Raw genomic sequence first — 20,245 nt, forward strand, 5'->3', positions numbered from 1 at the left:
TGCCAACCTGGCCCAAAGGAAAGGAGACAAAGAGGCTACTGACCTTAAATACCGCCCCTCAGTGCTCTCAAGGCATTATCCTGGAAAGCTGGGGGGGGGGTAATCTATTAGCCCCCATTGAAAACAAAAGGTGATAGCCAGGAAAGTCCGAGCAGGAGAGCCCAGCCTCTAACATTAAGAGCTTTATAAACAGCATCTGCATTTCTGAATAATTCGCCCATAGCTTGTACTTTATGGGGACTCTCAGGGTGGTACTAGTAATAACTTCACTGAAGAGCTGGCCGCAGCCAAACTCACAAGCCCTTGTGCTACTGCCTACAATTTTCGAAAAGTGCCTTGAAGAAGCAATGGTGCCCGCAGCGCAGTACATCTCTCTTATCCCACCAACCCCATGACAAAAGCATTCTTTAATAGGGCTGTAAGTCAGCACATGCAGAATTGCACTAATCTTTTGTTCCTGTTTTTATATGTTGAGAGGACACAGCAACTCAACCACCAAATCCAGCGAGAGTAAGTTGAAGGAAGCTTATTTAAAAAGAGAGCATTCTGTTGAAATGACTCCCATGCCCTATTTATTAAGGGGACTGGGCATACCCAATTACTTGCCTTTAAATGGTATTTTTATTGTTCCTTTCTTCTGAAAATACTAGCCACATCATAGTCGAGGTTTAAAAATGGAAGTCACTGAATCCCTCCACATGACTATTTAGTGAGAAAGAACTTTGAGGCAAGGATGTCTAGCTTATCTCTTGGCTCTAGAACACCTTTGGTTGTTGGGACCAAAGCATCATTGAGAAGGGAAGGTGCCTGGGTGGTTATACACAATAGTTTTTACGCTGCAAGAACCCTGGACTCAGATTCCCAGTTGACACAAATCAGACCTTGCCCCACCCCCCCTTTCTAATCCTAAATTTGCATTCCCCACACCACTACTGCTCAAGCTAAGGCTAAAACTAGAAGAGCAGGGATGATGTAGACCAGAACTGACAGCCAAATTTGGAGGAAGTTTGCAGATTGCCTACTAATCTGGATGGCTGTAACCTGGTGCCATTTTCACACACCCCAAGAATTAAGGAAAGGGTCTGTTGAGATGTACAGACTAATGCTAAACCAAAGCAATCCCTGAGCCCTGCTAGAAAATTTACACCACATATGTTCTTCCACACCATTGCATTGTGGATGCGCTTTTAACGATCAACACAGAGTATTTTAACAGCATAAGCCCCGCCCCCGCAAAAAAAAAGTCCTTTAATTTTTATTTATTTATTGGCTGAGTTCAAGCTTCCTGCAAAAACAGCAATTCAGGTTAACAGTTTGGGAATTGTTCTGGTTAAATAAAATGGGGAGAAAGCATTAATTAGATCTATTCAAACCCCATACATTTAGGGCATGAAGATTACTTGGTGTTTTGTCCTGGGTCAGTGCTAAAAAGAGTGACTGAAATTAGTGAGTCACCTGCATTACCTTCGGGATAGGTGCTGCAATGTGCTGCAAGTGAAGAGCTGGAAAAGCTTCAGCTGGTGCAGAGTTCAGCAACTCTGCTCCTAAGGAGATGGTCAAACATTGCACCTGTGCGCCATGACATGCCCTCCATTTCTGTTCAGTTCAGGTCTGCAGGTGAAGGTGTCAGTCACAAGATTTAAAGGTTTGTCTACATTAGAAAAGATGCACCAGTTTAACTAGATACATTTTAAATCAGTTTAGTTAGGTTCATGCCATTTTATAGACAAGCCCTAATTCTCAAGACTGTTAGGACTGCCGGTTGCTATGCTGATGGTTCCTGAACTTCATTTTCCTAGACTACAAGCAGGACAATCACAGTTGAGCATCCTCACCTGTGAAACTCTTCTCTGCCATCTCAACAAAGCCCAGCTTTTGCAAGTTTCAGGGCCCATTACATAGCATATTTGTTTCTGCATAACATAATTCCAACAGGTCTCCGTGGAATTCAGTATATCTGCTAGAACACTGAGCACTGAATAAGCCATATCACCCACATTGGGTTTGACGGTGACCGGATAATGTGCTACAGAAATACACTTCCTCCACGGATCTCAAAGTACTTTACGAAATATTCATTAAGCTTCACAACACACCTGCAAGGTAAGTAACTTTTTTATTGGTGAAGAAATGAGTCTACATGCAACTTGCACCAGTTTAACTAAAGTATTTTTAAATCAATTTAGTTAAACCAGTACAAACCTATTAACAGGAAATGCGTTCACAACTGGCTTATATCAATTTAGGTAAATTTAGTAATTTACCAGTTTTAGTTAAACCACTGCAAGTTCAGGGTGTAGACCAACCCTAAGTAATTTACCCATCGTCACATAGCAACTCCATGTAAGACACGGAAATAAAGCTGAAGAATCCCATCTCCAGTTCCTCACTAGAGGAGCTGAAATTGTCTAACCAAAGTCAGAGGCTCCTATTAAATAACAGTACTCATCTGAATGTTACACAAATACCAGATTTTTACAGGTTAGAAGTTGATACATTTCCCCATAAATACCCACAAATTTCTTTATCTAGGTGTGCCAGGGAAACTGGGAGTGAGAAAGGACTATCCATTCATCACAAGTCATCTTGACTAAAACCCACTCTTATGCAAACAGTGTTTATGTTAATTAGCACTGTAATGATACTTTTTTTAATCCAAAGGTGTTACTACATAAGTTTAGCATGATTCTTCTTTAATTTGCAAGTAGACAGAAAAGAAATAGTATCAACATTTTAAAACTCTCCCCTGTCAAGTAACTTTGGGTTTCAAGTGAATAGCCCTACTAAAAATTCTGTTTCTATGGGTGCGGTTTTCTGTTGATTAATAATAAAGAGAAAGATTAAATACAGGGTAAAGTTCTCTCAATGCATTAGCATTGTCTGTCATTTGGAACAAATATATTTAAAGAACTAAAGCCTGGAAGAATACATATGAGCTCAGCAGTTAAACATTGAGACTCCAAGTACAAGATCACATCAAGTTAGCTTATTCAGGAAGATGCGTGCTGGCAAAAATGTAACTGTTCTGCTGTCATACTTGCTGGGAATGAAACTCAAGTTCTGCCTATTTTCTATGCTTCAAGACCAGTAACCCTGAAAACACTGGTTATCACAATCATTTTGCTACTAGATTTATACAGACCTTGCTATAACATGGTCCTAGGCTATAGCATAGATGGTCACCTTAACAAAATGTTACCAGGTCCCTTGATTTGACTGTAAGCGTAGCAGTCAGGCCTTCAGTAAGCCAGGACAGATGGCATGCCATGACCAACTGCTCATCTGGTTACAGCCTCCATTTTAACACTGTTTGCACCCTCACCACTGTTACAAACTGGTTTGTATTCATGCTATAGACTAAGTTACTGGATGGATGGAGTCTAGTGCCAACGTTTGAGGATTCAGTGAACACTGTAAACGAACACGGATGTGGGGGGGGGGAGGGGGGATCACACTGATGCAAGAACTGCAAACATGATTACATGTGGGACAGACAAAATTGTCCATGACCACTGCAAGTTGTTGATCCTTGCTTTGCACTGTTCATGTTTTTCACATCAGGTGTTGATGCATCTTGCTTCAAAGTGGTTAATGGCAACATGACAAATCTGCTGCCACCCTGTTGTGGGCTGTTGCTTCCTAATTACTGAAATTGACCTGATAGGCTTTCAAGTTTGATGTCAGTGTATCTTCATGCCATTTGTACTGACCACCATGAGAGCAGGTGCCTTGTTTTAACTGACAATAAAACACAGCCGTGGGTATTCTCAAGTCTACCATAAGAAGCTGGCCAGACCAACACAGCTCAGCTATTATGAGCACGCTTTGAATGCTGGTAATGATAAAGGATTTCAGTATTAGGCATTTTGTCCTGCCATTTGCCCTTGCATACAGATTGAAAACAGCAAGTATGGAACTGACAAGTTTTCTGATATGGCGGCAATGTGTTGTCCACATCTCACAACCATACAGAACCGTTGTTAGCACAACTGACCAACCGACATTTAGCTTAGTGCTTGTTTTGATGCCTCTCCCTATCATTCCATTGGCACTGTGACAACATTCCAAATGCAGAGCTAATCTTGGCTACGCAATGGGTAATCTCATCTTCTGAGACAGCACTCTAGGTAACAACTTCTCTATGGACCTGAGAAGAGCAGTGCTGACTTTAACTGGATGGGTGTGCTCATGCCCTGGCGCAGGTTGGTACTTATTTTCTTTAAATGAGCTGTAAAACCAAAGCAATTAACTGCACAACCAAAGTGATCAATTATAAACTGAATGTCCTCAAAGAGTGAGCAACCAGTGCATAGTCATCAGCAAATAAAAGCCCCTTAAATAAGTAAATCTGCCACTTTTGTGCAAGCACAGAAACATTGTTTAATCTGCAACTTCCCATTGGTAGGGAACTAAATACTGTGTCAGTGTTATGAACATGAACATAACTGAAAAATGGATGGAAAAGAGCATGGAAGCTCTGTTCACTGCCATTAGTGACCAGAAAATGGTTTGATATCTCGCCATTTTCCACCACTCGTCATCATCCCATCCCAGGAAGAAGGATCACATGGCACAACAAACTATGGAGGGCATCCAAAGATGAAAAACCACGAAGTTTCCCTCAGTCCCTTGCAATTTACAAAATCAGAAGCATTGGGTAAGCCAACAACCACCATATGAAGGGCTGCGGCAGTTTTGCTCCAGGCATTTTTCCGGGAGCTGATGAGCTGCATCTCTACAGTGCCCCTATCCAAACTGAAAGCCAGGAAAGATGGTTTCCACAAAACAAGCGTTAATTCTTTTCAGTATGACCCGTGCAAGGATTTTTCCAGCAACAGAAAGTAGGGAAATGCACAATGATCATAAACATAAGATGGATGGGTAGGAAAAACTGATAAAGGTGACTAACATATTGGCATTCTTGTAATCCTGTGTCACTGACTGTTCCCAGATAATACAGAAGAGCCCTGAAAAATGCCTTGCAATATGGTAGCCATCCTGCTTACAAGATCTCTGCTTGGAACGGCATCTGATCCGGGTGCTTTCCCTTGTGACATCTACTTGACTGTTATGGTCTCATATAAGGTAGGAGTTAGTGCAAGCTCTTTTAACGGGTATTGTCCAAGAGCATTAATTGCTTCCTTAGAGATGTTGGAAGAGCAGTTAAGAAGCAAACAAACATTCTGTCCATTGAGCAAATATTTCTTTTTGGTCAGTTAAGACTCAGTTGCCATTCAGTGTGCATAGTACAGAGACCAGCAAAAAGAGTATTAAGGGTCTTTTTGGTCTGTTGACAGTTGTAACTCGGCTACCTTCTTTTCCCACCACTGGTTTTTCATTTGCCAAAGTTTGATCTGTTTTGCTCAATGATATGCAGCCTTCAACTGACAAATCCTTATCTGCTATGTAGGCTCAATGGATACCATGGTATAAGTTCAAGAGCTGACACATTCAGGGTCATTCTCAAACCAATTCTGATGGTTCCTCTTTAATGAAGGTGAAAACTTCAGCAGCTATGTGTTGTACCCCAAAAATGTTTCCAGGCTATCTCAACATCCACTGAGTCTTCTGTAGCTAAGGGAAGTGCTTCTGCTGGAATTCAGTCAGTTTTCCAAGCTTGAAATATTTATTTTCTTCACTGGCTTGAGTCACTGTTTATGTTGCTTGAAAGCAATATGAAGAGATATTTGACTTTCCACGAGCCTATGATCTGACCAACAGTTGGCACCTATCATGATGCAAATGAGCTTAACATCATGGAGATCTCTTCACCATACAATAATGTAATCATGTCACAGTGTTCTGAACAGGGGTGCATCCTGGTAGTCTTATTTATTGGCCTGCTGAAACACTTACTGGTGATGACTAGGTTGTGCTCAGTGCATTTGGAAAGTAGCAGCAAGCTGCTGCAGCTCACATTAGCAATTCTGTGATGAGCTATCACATTGCCCCATAATGTATAGTTCCGACCAACCCTAGTATTGTAATCACACAGGATGATCAATCTATCATTACAAGGAACTGACCTGATGATATTATCAAGGGTTTGATGAAGATATGGACAACTATCTGCATAGATAATTCTCAGTGCATATGCGCTAATCACAGAAGCATAACGACCTTTAGCAAAGCTGACACAGAGTAGCGTAAGTTTGTCATTAACACCCTTCGGCAATGACTCAAATTTGTGGGCAGTCGTAAAGCAGATGGCAAACCCCACAGTGTTCATCCTCAGACTTGCCAATTGAATAAAAAGTATAAACTATACCCGCTGCGACTCACTAACTAGTCTTGTCTCGCCGAGTGCAGCAATATCTATATTGTACCATGCCAATATTCTAGACTATAACAGTTCTATGTTTAGGTCCATTACCTGTCAAGGAGTGTGTGAAGTTTCCAGGTTACAAAATTTTCTACAATGGATTGGGAACCCACACCTGCAGGAACCATGCTGAAAAGCTTAACCAGTCCCGCCATAACTCTACTTAATTTTTCAAAGTTGTCATATGGACAGAGCCCAGACTTAAAGTCATTGCACTAGAAATAAAGCACCAAAAATCCTTGTACAAGACTCCCCTCAGGCTTTGACCCTAAGCATTTGTTAAGTCACAGCTGCTTGAAGAATTTTGAAGGGGCTGGCCTACTTCTAGAATGCATGCTGCTATGCAGTAGAGTCAGGTTCCAGGCCTAGGCCAGCAAAGCTCATGTTGCTCATCAGCCCTTCCACCGATTCAGCAGTAACACTGTCTATCTTCAAAGGGAAACATGGCCAGCCCAGTACCACCATAAGAATGGCAACTCAGACAGAAGGAAGGGCAGGGAAGAGAAAAAACAAGAAAAACATTTCGTATGGTTTAATGCTTCAGCTTCACAAAGCTTTAGAGACTAACTCTCAACATCACTCCAAGGTAACAGTTTTAATTTAAATTACAGCAATGGGGGGATGGGGGTGGGGAAGGAAGATGAGCCATGCCACACCACAAAAGTCAAGTCTCGGTTTGAAATGAGGGAACTGCACAGGCAACAGATTCTCTGAAATATTCTAGCAGAGTCAAAACTGGCTGGAAAACCCACTTCCTACAGATGTTTAAGATCCCCCATGCATTCATACTGTCAGTCCTTCACCCTCTCTGCTCTCAGCCTGAAAAACTCCCCACTCCAGCTGAGGGCAGAATACTTTGGGCAGTTAAGACTTAGGTAGCAGTAGGTATTTAATGTATTGTTGTAAAATGTTCTCTGGAGGCTGTATTAAGGACACTGCCCAAATAAAGTAGGGTGAGATTTATCTTCTCTATCATCCACAATGATTCCACCACCACTCTTTTACTACTGCAGCCCAGGAAGGGGAAAAGAACTTTATAGTTCCTTTGTCAATAGAGATTTAATGAATTTTAAAGTCATGTATCTCGATTTTTTTTTTTTTTTTTTTTAAGTCTGACAGCATAAAAGGGCAGTTACTGGGTAAAATTTTCAAAGCCAAATAGGGTATTTAGCCACAGAACTCCACTCAGATTAAGAGGAGTTGTGGCAAAATCTTTGTCAGCGTTGAAAATCTCAACCCCATATAACTAAAAAAATTATGCCATAGCTAAGGACCTTATTAAAACAAAGCAAGGCCAGTGAGTTACATGAACACCGGAGAATATTAGGCCTAGGCTTTACTTACCTTAAAAGTGTTGTATCACGGAATAAATCCTGATCCCAGCGATGATCTTTTCTAGACCGCTTACCAAACTTCAGTGTAGAATATTTTAAACAAGCTATAAAGCCTCTGAAAGAGACCATTAAGTATTGCTGTACTTGGAGCATCACTATAATGAAGAGGAAATCTCAATTCTCCAATAAAAGGAGAAAACTTAATATCCCCTTCATGAGGAACCTCAGATTTTCTGAACAAATTCTCCAAATTAAGAGTAATGAGAGAGAATTTCTGATAGTGGGGGTTGAACATTATTCTTATAATGTAAACTGTAAACCTTATCTATGAAGTAGATAGATATGAAGAAGTAGGCTTTAGAGTGATCCCTATGTAATCTGAACAACTGGAAGAGCGGCCGATATCTAGAGTTTGGAAAACACAAAAAATGTTAACATTTTTTCCCCACATTTTATTGAAGGAAATTTAATGTACAAAATATTTCCAGATCCACATGCATTTAATCCTCCTCTTCCTCCTCTTCTTCATCCTGGTTAATCTGGAAGTATCGCAATTCATAGCTTTCCTTGCTATTGGCAACTACACGCAGCCAGTCACGCAAGTTGTTTTTCTTCAGATATTTCTTAGTGAGGTACTTCAGATATCTGTGGAAAGAAGGCAGCCAATAATTGAACTGAAGACTCTATAAAAATTACTCGTTCTACATTACATGCTCTTAAAATCTTGTGTGCTACTTAATTGAATTTCCCTACCTTGCATTATTTAATAGTGGCTTTCATTTTCACCTCTGATAACAAAAAACAGGAGTTTGTCTTAACATTTTCCTCACGCTTTATAAGAAAATGATGATAAGATTGGCTGTAATGATGTAGATTGTAACGTGCCATTTTACTTTTTCAGAAACAAAGAAAATGTGTAGGTTGAAAGTGTTTTTGCATTTTCACGTCTGCAACGTTTGCCTAATAGCAGCATTTAATATTGTCTTTTCTGAAGACACTCCCCTGTGGGACCCTACCACTAACTCACCTTAAAAGGACAAATTGTCTCTTCCATTAATGTTTTGACAAGCAGTTTTAAAAACAATTTTTCTTAAAAAAAAAACTGTCACCTTTGTGAGAAATTACATTCCTGCAAGGCAAGCCAAAAAGCATGATATTACTGCAGAAGTATTGTATTACTTGTATTACTCACAACAGTGACTGAGAAAGTAAAGCAATTCACTATGAGAGGATGGCCAAGTTACACAATGTCACAGCCCCAAACCAGTAAACAAAACACGTTTTAGAAGAGGGCACCTACAAGACAAAGAATGCTCTCTCAATACAAAAGGAAAGCACATTTAACCTTCCATTCCACCCAAGCTTAGACACCATGAGCCAACTTCTATAGGCCTTACTTTAGCAAAACTCCCTTTGGAATCACTGAAGTAAAAACAGCAGAATGACATGCATTAAAACCAGAGGATTCTGAGAATGAGACACTATGAATCACAGAATCAATCTTGTGTAACAGAGGTATGCCACACAATGCAGAAAGGCTAGCCATTCTCTTCCTCTCTCAAAACCAAACCAAGAAACAACAAGAGAAAAAAAGATTAAGTTAAATTTCTGTGGTATCAAATAAAGTTTAACCAGAGAAGCTGTAAAACCTCTCAGAGAGAAATGGACCAACTGACATTTTTCAATTCTTTACTAAGTCATTATTGCAGTAGTGCTCAGAACGTGTTAGGTTCTGTGCTGACATGCAGGAGACTCTCCTGCCTTGAAGACCATACAATCTTAAAAGGACAACACAAAAGGGTAGGCGAAAGGTAGGCAACATATGTGCAAAATAATCAGGGGATGTGTACGAACACATTTTATATATAAAAACATGGAACTAAGTCTCAAGCTTCCCCTCAGCCTAGTCCCTGCTAATTTTGGAAGAGTAAAAACATTTATAGCTTGTAAGTGGGTCTAGAAAAATGAGTCTTTAGGATCTGATTGAGAAAAGGGTGGAGGTTGGGCAAATAGGATGAAAGGGCGTTCCAGGTACAAGGGGAGAGCATGGAAGAAGGCATAAAGATGACAAAAGACAAAACAGGAGGGTATCAAAGCTAGCATTGTTGGCAGATGGGGACAAAAGGAACAAGAAAGTAGACAAGGTCAATGGTGTAGGTAGGGACTGCTCAGTGTAAGGCCTCGAAGAGACAACTATTGTATGAAAGATACACTGGAAGATGTTTAACTGCTAAAAGTCAATGATTTTAAGTACTTTGCTGACCAACAGATAAGACATTTAAATGTATTTCTAATTTATTGGTAGTTTATACATTTTCCCCCAAAGATGTTTTTTCATAATTTAGACTTCTTTGAATGATTAATATTGTGTCATTACTAGACTATCCTTTAAAAGGAAGGAATTCATTTAATTTATTTTCCACTTCAATATTCAAAAAATTCTCTCAGCAGCCTAATCAGCTATTTAGAAAATTAGCCCCAAACAAATGAGGTGTCAGTTTCTATTTCAGAGTGTGCATATGTCTTCATTTAAATATTAGTACCAAATACTAAATGTAATCATGATAAATGTAAATTGGTCATCTGTTAATCACTGGTTTCTGAAGACTTCATATGAAGTTTAAAATATTAGCACCTACACAAGTAATGAGAATACTAAGAAAACCATGTTTAGGAGGGAATTAAAATCTGCACATAGATGTTACTAAATAAATTAAACTTCAGGCTTTTTAAAAAAACTATTTAAAAATTCACAAGTACCTACTGTACCCTGATATGAACTGACTAGTGTGTCAACCAGAGAAAATCAAGGACCAAAGCATCAGTAGGATTAAAAAAGGTTAATACACAAACCATCCACTACAGAGGGTATATAATAACTTAAATACATGCAACATAAAATCTACTAAATTAAAATTTTCAACAACTGGTAACAGAAAGGAGGATACTGTTGATACACAGCAAGTGATCAAAGTGCATTTAAAGGTCACTTTTGCATGGAATTTTATTAAAAATTGGACCTATGCACCCTTTTTGCTTGTTGTTTCTTCTGCTTTTATTTTAGCCATAGAAATATCAATTATCTGAATTCTGGCCTTCCCAGTTCATTCTGGAGGGTCTATCAGATAACTCAATATGTATATAATGACAGGTTTCAGAGTAACAGCCGTGTTAGTCTGTATTCGCAAAAAGAAAAGGAGTACTTGTGGCACTTTAGAGACAAACCAATTTATTTGAGCATAAGCTCAAATAAATAAAGCTGTAGCTCACGAAAGCTTATGCTCAAATAAATTGGTTAGTCTCTAAGGTGCCACAAGTACTCCTTTTCTTTTTATGTATATAATGCACACCTACTCAACTAACTGAAAGGGTGAGCAAGGTGAACCTGGAACAAATGCTTCCTTTCACCAAAATGTTATTCACTCATGTTAACCAGGCATTAAAAAGAGACTTAAAATAGTAACTAAAAATCAGTTCTTCAATTGTTCAACTTTCACTGTCTGGAGTTATCTGATATCAAGACTTCATTGGTTCTCCAGGTTTCAGAAAAGCTTCCAAGGCAGACAAGACTTGAACTTCTAATGTAAAAAGAAAGCAGAAAAAAAAACACCTTTAAGACACCTTTCAGACCCTCTCAAGGCATCACTGAGAAGCCGAAAGGTGTCACTCTTAAGGTGTGAAATGGCTGTCAACTGGGCAGAGTATTTGCATTTTATGTTAAATGGAGGATTGCTGAGATTTCCAAAGCTAGCCTATTATGTCAGTAAAAGGCATAACCCAGCAATTAAATTATAGCAGGTTACCAACAGAAATGTATCCACCAAATATTTCTTGTAACTCTTATGTCCTACCATGTACCAAAGGATTTTACTTCAAACATTTGCAAATTGTTTTAAGTGTCAAGAACTTAAATTGGTCATAAACAACCTCTCTGAAAAATAGTTTACTTATCAAAATGAAGAGGTAGCCGACCAGCCTTGACATGGCAATGGGCCACCTAATTCATAGGGACAGACTGAACTAAATACTCTAAACAGGAAAGTAATAACTTGTCATATATATTTCTACCTACTGGCACTTAAGTTTGTATTAAGTGCAATCTTAGCTCCGCTGATGAGAATGGTAAAACTCCTACTGACTTCAACAGAACAAAGATGTTACTCATTGTATTGAGTTATCTGATAGACCCTCCAGAACGAACTGGGAAGGCCAGAATTCAGATAATTGATATTTCTATGGCTAAAATAAAAGCAAAAGAAGAAACAAGCAAAAAGGGTGCATAGGTCCAATTTTTAATAAAATTCCATGCAAAAGTGACCTTTAAATGCACTTTGATCATTTGCTGTGTATCAACAGTATCCTCCTTTCTGTTACCAGTTGTTGAAAATTTTAAATTAGTAGATTTTATGTTGCATGTATTTAAGTTATTATATACCCTCTGTAGTGGATGGTTTGTGTATTAACCTTTTTTAATCCTACTGATGCTTTGGTCCTTGCTGCTCTGGCATGCAGCGTGCTGTGCTCCACCTAGTTACCACACCCCACTCCAAATGTGGTTGTATTTCAGTTGGTCTGTATGGACAATTAAGCACTTTCCGCTCCATTGGGATGAAAGGCCCTGTAGAAATGTAAATACTACTGCTCCGATATATTGGTTACTAGCATTTTTGAAAGCTACCATGTCTGTTTCTGCATAATCCAGCAGAAATTTAACACTGTCAAAACACTCACATGCTTAATCTAGATCTGACGATTAAAGCTGTTCAGTGATTCAGGTTGTTTGTGAATTTCTACTGTATCCTTTTCAAATGTGGTTATGGCCAGAAAATCATTTGAAAGGTATGTCCTACTTTTAACCTCACTTATTTTATACAATTTACAAGTCAAAACAAGATTGTACATCCAAGCAACTAAATGGAACCAAGTTCAGCTGGGTCCTGATGTTAGTTCCTTGCTTCCAGGAATGCTGCTGTTACATTCTAGAAGGATGGTAACTGATGCAGGATTTGAGGAGACAGAAGAGGAGCATATTAGAATGGTTCCAGTCAGCGTATTTTTAGACATGCCTGCTTTGTTATATATGCAATCAGAGGTTTCAATCAATTTAATAAAATTACCAAAAACATGTTGTGGGAAGCGTAACAATGCTCACTTTGTAAAATGGTATCTCCATGTTAAATAGAGATAACTGATTGCATTGCTGCATAATGTAATTATTGTTTTGTCTCTGATATTACATGGCAAAGATTTATAAACCTGTTAACTTCCTAAATAAAAAAGAAATAGTTCCACTGAATAATTAAAATGTATGTCTCCCAGTAATTTTTGACCTTTACCTGCTTTTTTTTAAAATAATTTTTAGGGGACAGTATAAAGGTGGGGTGGGAGGCTGAAGTCCGGTAGGATGACCAGGAAATGGAAGATTATATAGTAGTGGGAATCATCTGGATTGTTTTAATTTCTAGCCTTATTTTGAGATATTTTAGGAGGTTGTAGAACTGTTGTATAAAAAAGGTTTTTTGTTAGGCGTCAGCTGCACATCACTGAAATATCTTCCACTGTAAAACTCTAACGAAGGTTTTTGTTTAGGAACAGAAATACAGTCACTATGCATAACCACATGTGCAGTTCACCAGTGGAGCTGAAAGCCATTTCCCAAATCCTCTCCAAGACAGACCTGTCTTGACTTGTTTTCAACTTGTAGTAATGAGACGTAAGATTGTCTAATGCATTAATATTTAATGGCAGAGATTCTGAGGACCCAGAGGATCAGAGTTAGGCATAAAAAAGAAAGCATTAGGAAAGAAGTGTTATGAATGTCATGCTTGTCAATTAGGAAAGTGACCTGCCTCTTGGTGACACACTCGAGTTCTAAACAAAGTGAGAGAGAACTCTCCTAGTGGAATAACTGTTCAAATTGTCATCATCGGTGTCTTTTAAATTGTCACTCTAAAAGACCAAACCATGGTCTTCCTACAGTAAATTTAGCAAAAGGTACAGAACAACAATCGTGAACTGTGAAGTCCTCATAGGGAGTCAGAAGGGACCATCATGATCATCTCATCTGACCTCCTCCACATTGCAGGCCACAGAACATCATCCATCCACTTCTGTAATAGACCCCTAACCTCTGGCTGAGTTACTGAAGTCCTCACATCATAATTTAAAGATTTAAAGTTACAGGGAATCCACCAATTACACTAGTTTAAACCTGCAAGTGACCTGTGCCCCATGCTGCAGAAAAAGGCAAAAAACCACCAGGGTCTCTGCCAATGTGACCTGAGGGAAAATTCCTTCCTGACCCCAAATATGGCTATCAGTTAGACCCTGAGCGTATGGGCAAGACCCAGCAGCCAGACACCTGGGAAAGAATTCTCTGTAGTAACTCAGAGCCTTTTCAATGTAGTATCCATTGGAGATATCTGCTGCTAGTAGTAGATCCTCTAATCTACTGAAGCCTATTCACTTATCCACAGAATAGGTATAGCATAGACAGCAGCCACAAATACCTTCTCACTACCCTCTTCGCTAACACAAGTCAAGGCTGACCTAGAGGGCAGGAAGTTCAAACTCCACAGACCCTTAGCTGAGACTGCCAAAAGGGGGCCAAACAGCATCAATGGTGACTGATGTTTGTTGTACCAACATCAGTACATTAGAATCTGGACTGTGACATCATAAATACCACTGAAATCTGATGGCTGTTGTCATTACCAACCTGAAATTGATTGGAACTAGCCTTCCAGAGAGAAAAGCTTTGTATCCCACTCCTTAACCCCTTTAGCTAGACATTCCCTTTACATTATTCCAATAAATTTACACTGCCTCCTCTCCCTTACCTCTTGGAAAATGGCACCTCTGAAGTTACAGTAATTTTGCTCTTGCTTCTCTCAATGGTCACCACACCTCCACCCAGATTACCAGCTTTTCCATTCACTTTGATTCGTTCCTGCAAGAACTGCTCCTGCAAAATAAGGGTAAGATTTGTTAGTCAGAGTTATAGCCATAAAGTCTCTCTGCCTCGAATGGCAAAATGTCTCCACTAACTTCCTAGCATCCAGAACATAAGATTGAAGAGCATTTTCCCCCAATTTACTTTAACCAAAAGCCAGACAAGTTTTAAAGTGACTTCCTCACACATCAAACATTGAAAGCAAATGATTACTATATTCCTCCCAAAGACTTAGGCCCGAATCCTACAAAGATTAATATGATTAGTCCTGCAGGCCTAAATGGGACTACCCAGGTACCTAATATTAAGCATATGCACAAATCATTGCAGAATCACGGTTACAGTGAGCAACACCCATCAGGCCTTTGATGCTTGGACATATTCACCAGTCTTAGGTATTCATCTTTCTGGATATCTGACAAAAATAAGGTTATAAGGATTCAAGTTCCTACAAAGGTTTAAACCACAATAAAGAGGAAACTTAATGGCCACCTTTATAAAACTTACTTTCCTAATTTCACATCTCACATTTAGTGATAAAGAGCATACAAAAAGGATTCTAAAAGATTGTAGTGATATAAGAATCCTACCAAAGTGTCTCATACACATTTCAGCTAGCCCATTTCCCTTTGAAATCCCATAAGCCACTATGCAGCCATCAAAGAAAATATAGCAGTGGCCATCTTCTCTGCAAAGTATATCCAGTTGGAGGCTCCACAACCAATAACAAAATAGTGATCACAAAGAAACTAGAAGGTGTCTAAGTTATAAATTTGAAATTCTAGTATTTTACCAGGATGTCAAAGTTATAAAAAATCTGAAGTCTGATGACCTTCAGTATTCTATTATAATCCTAATGGGATGATCAGCTCAGCTCGCTGAATCAACAACAGACACCTACGTTTCTGATAAGGACTTCAATAAATTAAAAAGGCACTGAGCTGCAATCGAACGGCACTGTTCCACCCAATCACCTCCATCACCTCGTATCATTTTATTTTTGATCTATGAAATGGGTATAGTATAAAAAAGTGTTTAAACTCGAAGTCTTAAATAAAGTTACATAGTAATCATTGGACGATACACCATGAATAAAAAATATTTACACATTCAGAACTACATTTTATAAAAAAAAATACAGGGCTGTTGAAAAAGTTCTCAGTACTTCCAAGAAATGTCAGTGTTACAAACAATTCTAGTATTTCCCACAATGATCCTGATCAGCAGGCATTAAATTAGCAAACCAATAGAAAATATAGTTGATCAAAGTCAGAACTATATGGCCTAGTTTCTAAAGCCACTTGTTGGTTTAGGATTAATGACTGCATTTGTAGCGAGCCCACAGAATACAGGACATTTCACAGTTATTTATATGAAGGTAATTCAAAGAAAGTAGACAATTCAGTTCAAGAATATTCCAACACAATACTAGAAACTGCCCTCCACACACCTGAAAAGCCACAACATAACTCAGTAGCCAGAAACGTCTGTTGTAAAGAGTTAGGCCTGGTCTACACTACAGAGTTAAGTCGACGTAAGGCAGTTTACATCAACCTAACTCTGTAAGCATGTACACTAAAATGTAGCTCCCAGCAATGTAACTTGCCACAACACTAACTTAATAACTCCATCTCCGCAAGAGGTATAGTGCTTAAGTCGTGTCGGCGTAGACCAGTGGTTCTCAACCTATTTACCATTGTGGGCCGCATCCAATACTACCTGTATGGCCCTGAGGATATCACATGGTCCGCAACTGTGTGCTGACTGGGCCACAGGTTGAGAACCGCTGGTGTAGACACTGCGTTGCTTACAACAACTGTTGCTGCCTTTCAGAAATTGTCCCGCAATGCCCCAGGCTGGCAGTTAAATTGGTGCAAGTGCTCCTGGTGAGGACGTGCACCACCGACACAAGGGGCATAGCATAAACGTGTAAACCCAATTCAATTACTGCGATGGCTGTACATCGACATAACACAGGGCATGTCTACACATACAGGTCTGCAGTACCACCACTGCAGCACCTCTGGTGAAGACACTATGCCGACGGGAAAGAGCTCTCCTGTCAGTATAATAAAACCATCTCAACGTGTGGCAGAAGCTATGTCAATGGGAGAAGTGCTCCCAATGACATAAGCGCCAGTGTGGACAGCGCTATATCGGTGTAATTTATGTCGCTTGGGGGGAGGTTTGTTTGAGCAATATAAGTTCTGCCAACATAAGCTTTAGTGTAGACATAGTCTTAGGTTGATTTAAATTTGCAGTGCAGAACAGCTATCCAAGAGAGATCCCGATCAACACAACAGAGAATTTATGTTAAGTAAATCCACTTTAAAACTTGTTTTTTTTATCCCAGAAGGACGCTAGCACTGTTTGAACATGCTTTCCCTGGCTACATATAGCAACCCAACAGTGCTAAAACTATTCTACAAACTTACATTAGGCAAAACTAGTGCAACGAACAGCCCAAACTTTCAACTTCAGCATAGAACCTATGCTTTTTACAGAAGGTTGCAATGGTTGGTTGTAATACCTGGGAGAGAGTCTTTAGTCCTGACCACCTGAAGCCTCCAAAGCACTGTCCTCCCAGCTGCACAAAGGTTCAGTTGTCCTAATTTCATTACACAATGTTTGCTTCACATCTGGAAGTAAGCCTAAAGCCCTTGTTACCAGCATTATGGGATAAGCGAGTCACATGCCCCAGAAAACACAGTACAACCAAAGGTGTACTTTGTGCTATGCATGGACTTGCCTGTTGGGTGGACACAGTAAAGCACTTCAAGAGAACCAGACAGACAATTTATGCTATTAATGTCACCACAATTTTCAGAATAGCAGCTGTGTTAGTCTGTATTCACAAAAAGAAAAGGAGTACTTGTGGCACCTTAGAGACCAACAAATTTATTTGAGCATAAGCTTTCGTGAGCTACAGCTCACTTCATTGGATGCATTCAGCAGTAGCTACTACTACTCTGAAACCTGTCATTATGCAAGGCACTGAATTTGGCCGTATGGAGTGGAAATCTATCAACTTCATGAAAAAACTTGTACAGATACAGACAGACATCTTCCTTTTCAAATGCAAACAGATGGACATCATACCAAAAGGACTGAAGGTAAAAAATCTATTACAATCTACATACCTCACAGACTATGCTGACAGCTTGTGCCACACGGTCCACTGAATGCATCCGATGAAGCGAGCTGTAGCTCACGAAAGCTTATGCTCAAATAAATTTGTTGGTCTCTAAGGTGCACAAATACTCCTTTTCTTGTCACCACAATGGTCTTCTCACTTAAGGTCAAATTCTGCACTGACTTCACATCATTCATGTCCTCATCTATCATCACTGACTTAAGTTATTACAGCAGGTGCAAACTGGAACAAATATGAACCCTACATGTAGAATCACAAGAAATCCTGCCATATTTAACTGGAGTCTCACACTTCATGCATCAGTTATTGTTCGGCCATGACCACACCAGCAAAATACTAATAGTTTCCCTTCAGTCAAGGCTGAGCAAAATGTGTGTATATGGCTTCCAATGTCAAATGTGACAGGACTGCTAATATAGACAGAGTATTAGACTTCATCTTGACTAAATAAAATGGTCAAATGTAGATCAATCTAAGACAGCATGTATTAGCTAAGCATAAATGAAGCTCAACCTTTTCACCCTAGTGTATATGTAGAGCAACACCTTGTAGCTTGATTTAGCTGGCCCTGTTCTACCCTAGGGGAAACGTGACAATTTTTCAGATAAAACAAAGCCTAAGAGACAATCTAAATGCCTATGGAACTTCTAAAAGTTTTGCCGTAAAACACTAGTCTAACAAAAGGTTTTGTTATACACTCAGGCTTGGACTATGCTACCCAGGGAACATACAATTAGTGTGATTTAAAGCCAGCATGGAAAGGGTTTGCCTTACTATTCCAGAAGAGCAGCCAGGGTCTGAAAGGTGCTAGAAGCAAATATGGTTCCTTTCATGAGAATCATGCATTAACTTTGCAAAGTTCCACTTGGCTGCCAGCCCAAGGTGAGTGAAATCAAAATTTACCAATTCTCAATGCCAAGCACTAACCAGTGCCCACCCTTTTAACAACATCTCATTTACAGTAAGATTTTTAGATAAATCCCAACATTGCTTCTCTATTAGTAATAATCACAGTAGGAACCCTGCTGTAGATCAGCTTCTATAGCCACCTGCCTTTGAATGCCATACAATGAAACCCTGCTCAAAGCAGATCTGTACAGGAGCCTTCGCAACACAAGGTTTCCCACCACAGCACTGCATTGCAAGAAACTTTTTGCCAAACCTAGCATAGGTAAGGCTTTAAAGGTGGTGATACTGTTGCCACTAACTGCAGCTTAAGGGGGAGGAGACAACTGGAAAGAGAGAAGGAAAGTTCCCAACAGCATAGGAAACAGGCTCAGGAAATAGAGGTTTATAGTTAGCAGTGGCTATGACCAAGCAGGCCAACAACACTAATGTACACCTTTGGGGATATGAGAGAATGCTAGAGAGTGATGCATGGAAGGGAAGAACAAGTCAGTGGATTTTTGCTATAATAAATATATTTTCATAATCATTTCATTTAGCTACCAAATGATTCCTTTGCTGGACCCCCTAGCGGCAAACGCCATTACAGTTAAAGACACACTGATGGTAGAGCATTTAAAACTTACGAAGTTGGCTGCGTCCATGATTCCATCTTCGACGGGATGGGTGCAGTCCAGAGTAAATTTTAGGACCTGCTTCTTTTTTTTGCCACCTTTCGTCGCAGGCTTCTTCTGTGAAGTCAGAAAGAAATGAAGTGACACAGGTGACGCATGCTAAGATGAACCTTAGGCTTGGGCACGAGCTGCAGGGGCCTGTCTTAACAGCAGGGAGTGCGACAGAAGGGCAGAGCTCGTTCGCCGCGCTGCCAGGCCCTGGAGCCATTGGCACCCCCGGACAGGACGCGCCGTGTCCCCGACCAGATTTCTCAGGGCCACGCAGCCAGGGGAGGGGGACAGGACCGCGCGGCGCCCGGCTCTGACGGCTACCCCAAGCCCCGCAGCCTCGGGAGCCAGACCGGCGGCTCCGTGCGGCCGCGAGGCGGGGGCCGCCAGGGAGCTCCTGGCCTGCAGCGCCCAGACCCCGGGGGAGGGGGCGGCGCCACAGGAGGCGCCGGGAAGCGGGGGGCTCCAAGGCCGGCCAGGCCGCAGCGGGAAAGAGGCCCCCGGCGCGGCGGGCGAGGCCCCCGGCGCCCTCAGGAAGCGACGGCGGGAGCAGGAGGGCTCGCGGCCTCCCCCGGCACCCGCCCCGCAGCGCGCGCCCGGCCGCCCCCCCGGCCACCCCCGCGCCAGGGGAGCCGAGCGGCCAGGGCCGGAGCCCGACGGGGGTCGGGCCGGGGCTCGGAGCCCGCGGGGAGGCCGGCCCGGGCCCGGCGTGGCTGGACACTCACCACAGGCGCCATGGCGGCTGCAACGAGAGGAGCAGAAAGGGAGGGCGGCGCGACGCGCATGCGCCAAATCACCCGTGTGCATCTGGCGCATGTGCCGACTACACCCCCGCGTGCGTCTCGCGCAAACGCGCATGTGCCACCCGCCCACCCCACCCCCGAAGCACGCAGAGCGCAGGCCATGCCAGCCAAG

At 41.0% G+C, this 20,245-nt stretch overlaps 1 protein-coding gene across 1 annotated transcript; it reads right to left on the reverse strand.

Annotated features, from left to right (window-relative positions):
* Positions 1 to 8,087: 8,087 nt before the first annotated feature.
* On the reverse strand, positions 8,088 to 20,166 carry RPL22 (ribosomal protein L22). The gene is made up of 4 exons (XM_077837284.1): positions 20,056 to 20,166; positions 19,295 to 19,399; positions 14,496 to 14,620; positions 8,088 to 8,301 (listed from the first exon to the last, which is right to left on the reverse strand). Exons 1-4 carry the CDS (start codon positions 20,113 to 20,115, stop codon positions 8,157 to 8,159), a joined length of 435 nt encoding a protein of 144 aa, XP_077693410.1. The 5' UTR covers positions 20,116 to 20,166; the 3' UTR covers positions 8,088 to 8,156.
* Between the last annotated feature and the right edge of the window lie 79 nt (positions 20,167 to 20,245).

This window comes from Eretmochelys imbricata, chromosome 18 (assembly GCF_965152235.1).
Source record: "Eretmochelys imbricata isolate rEreImb1 chromosome 18, rEreImb1.hap1, whole genome shotgun sequence".
Lineage (NCBI taxonomy): Eukaryota > Metazoa > Chordata > Testudines > Cheloniidae > Eretmochelys > Eretmochelys imbricata.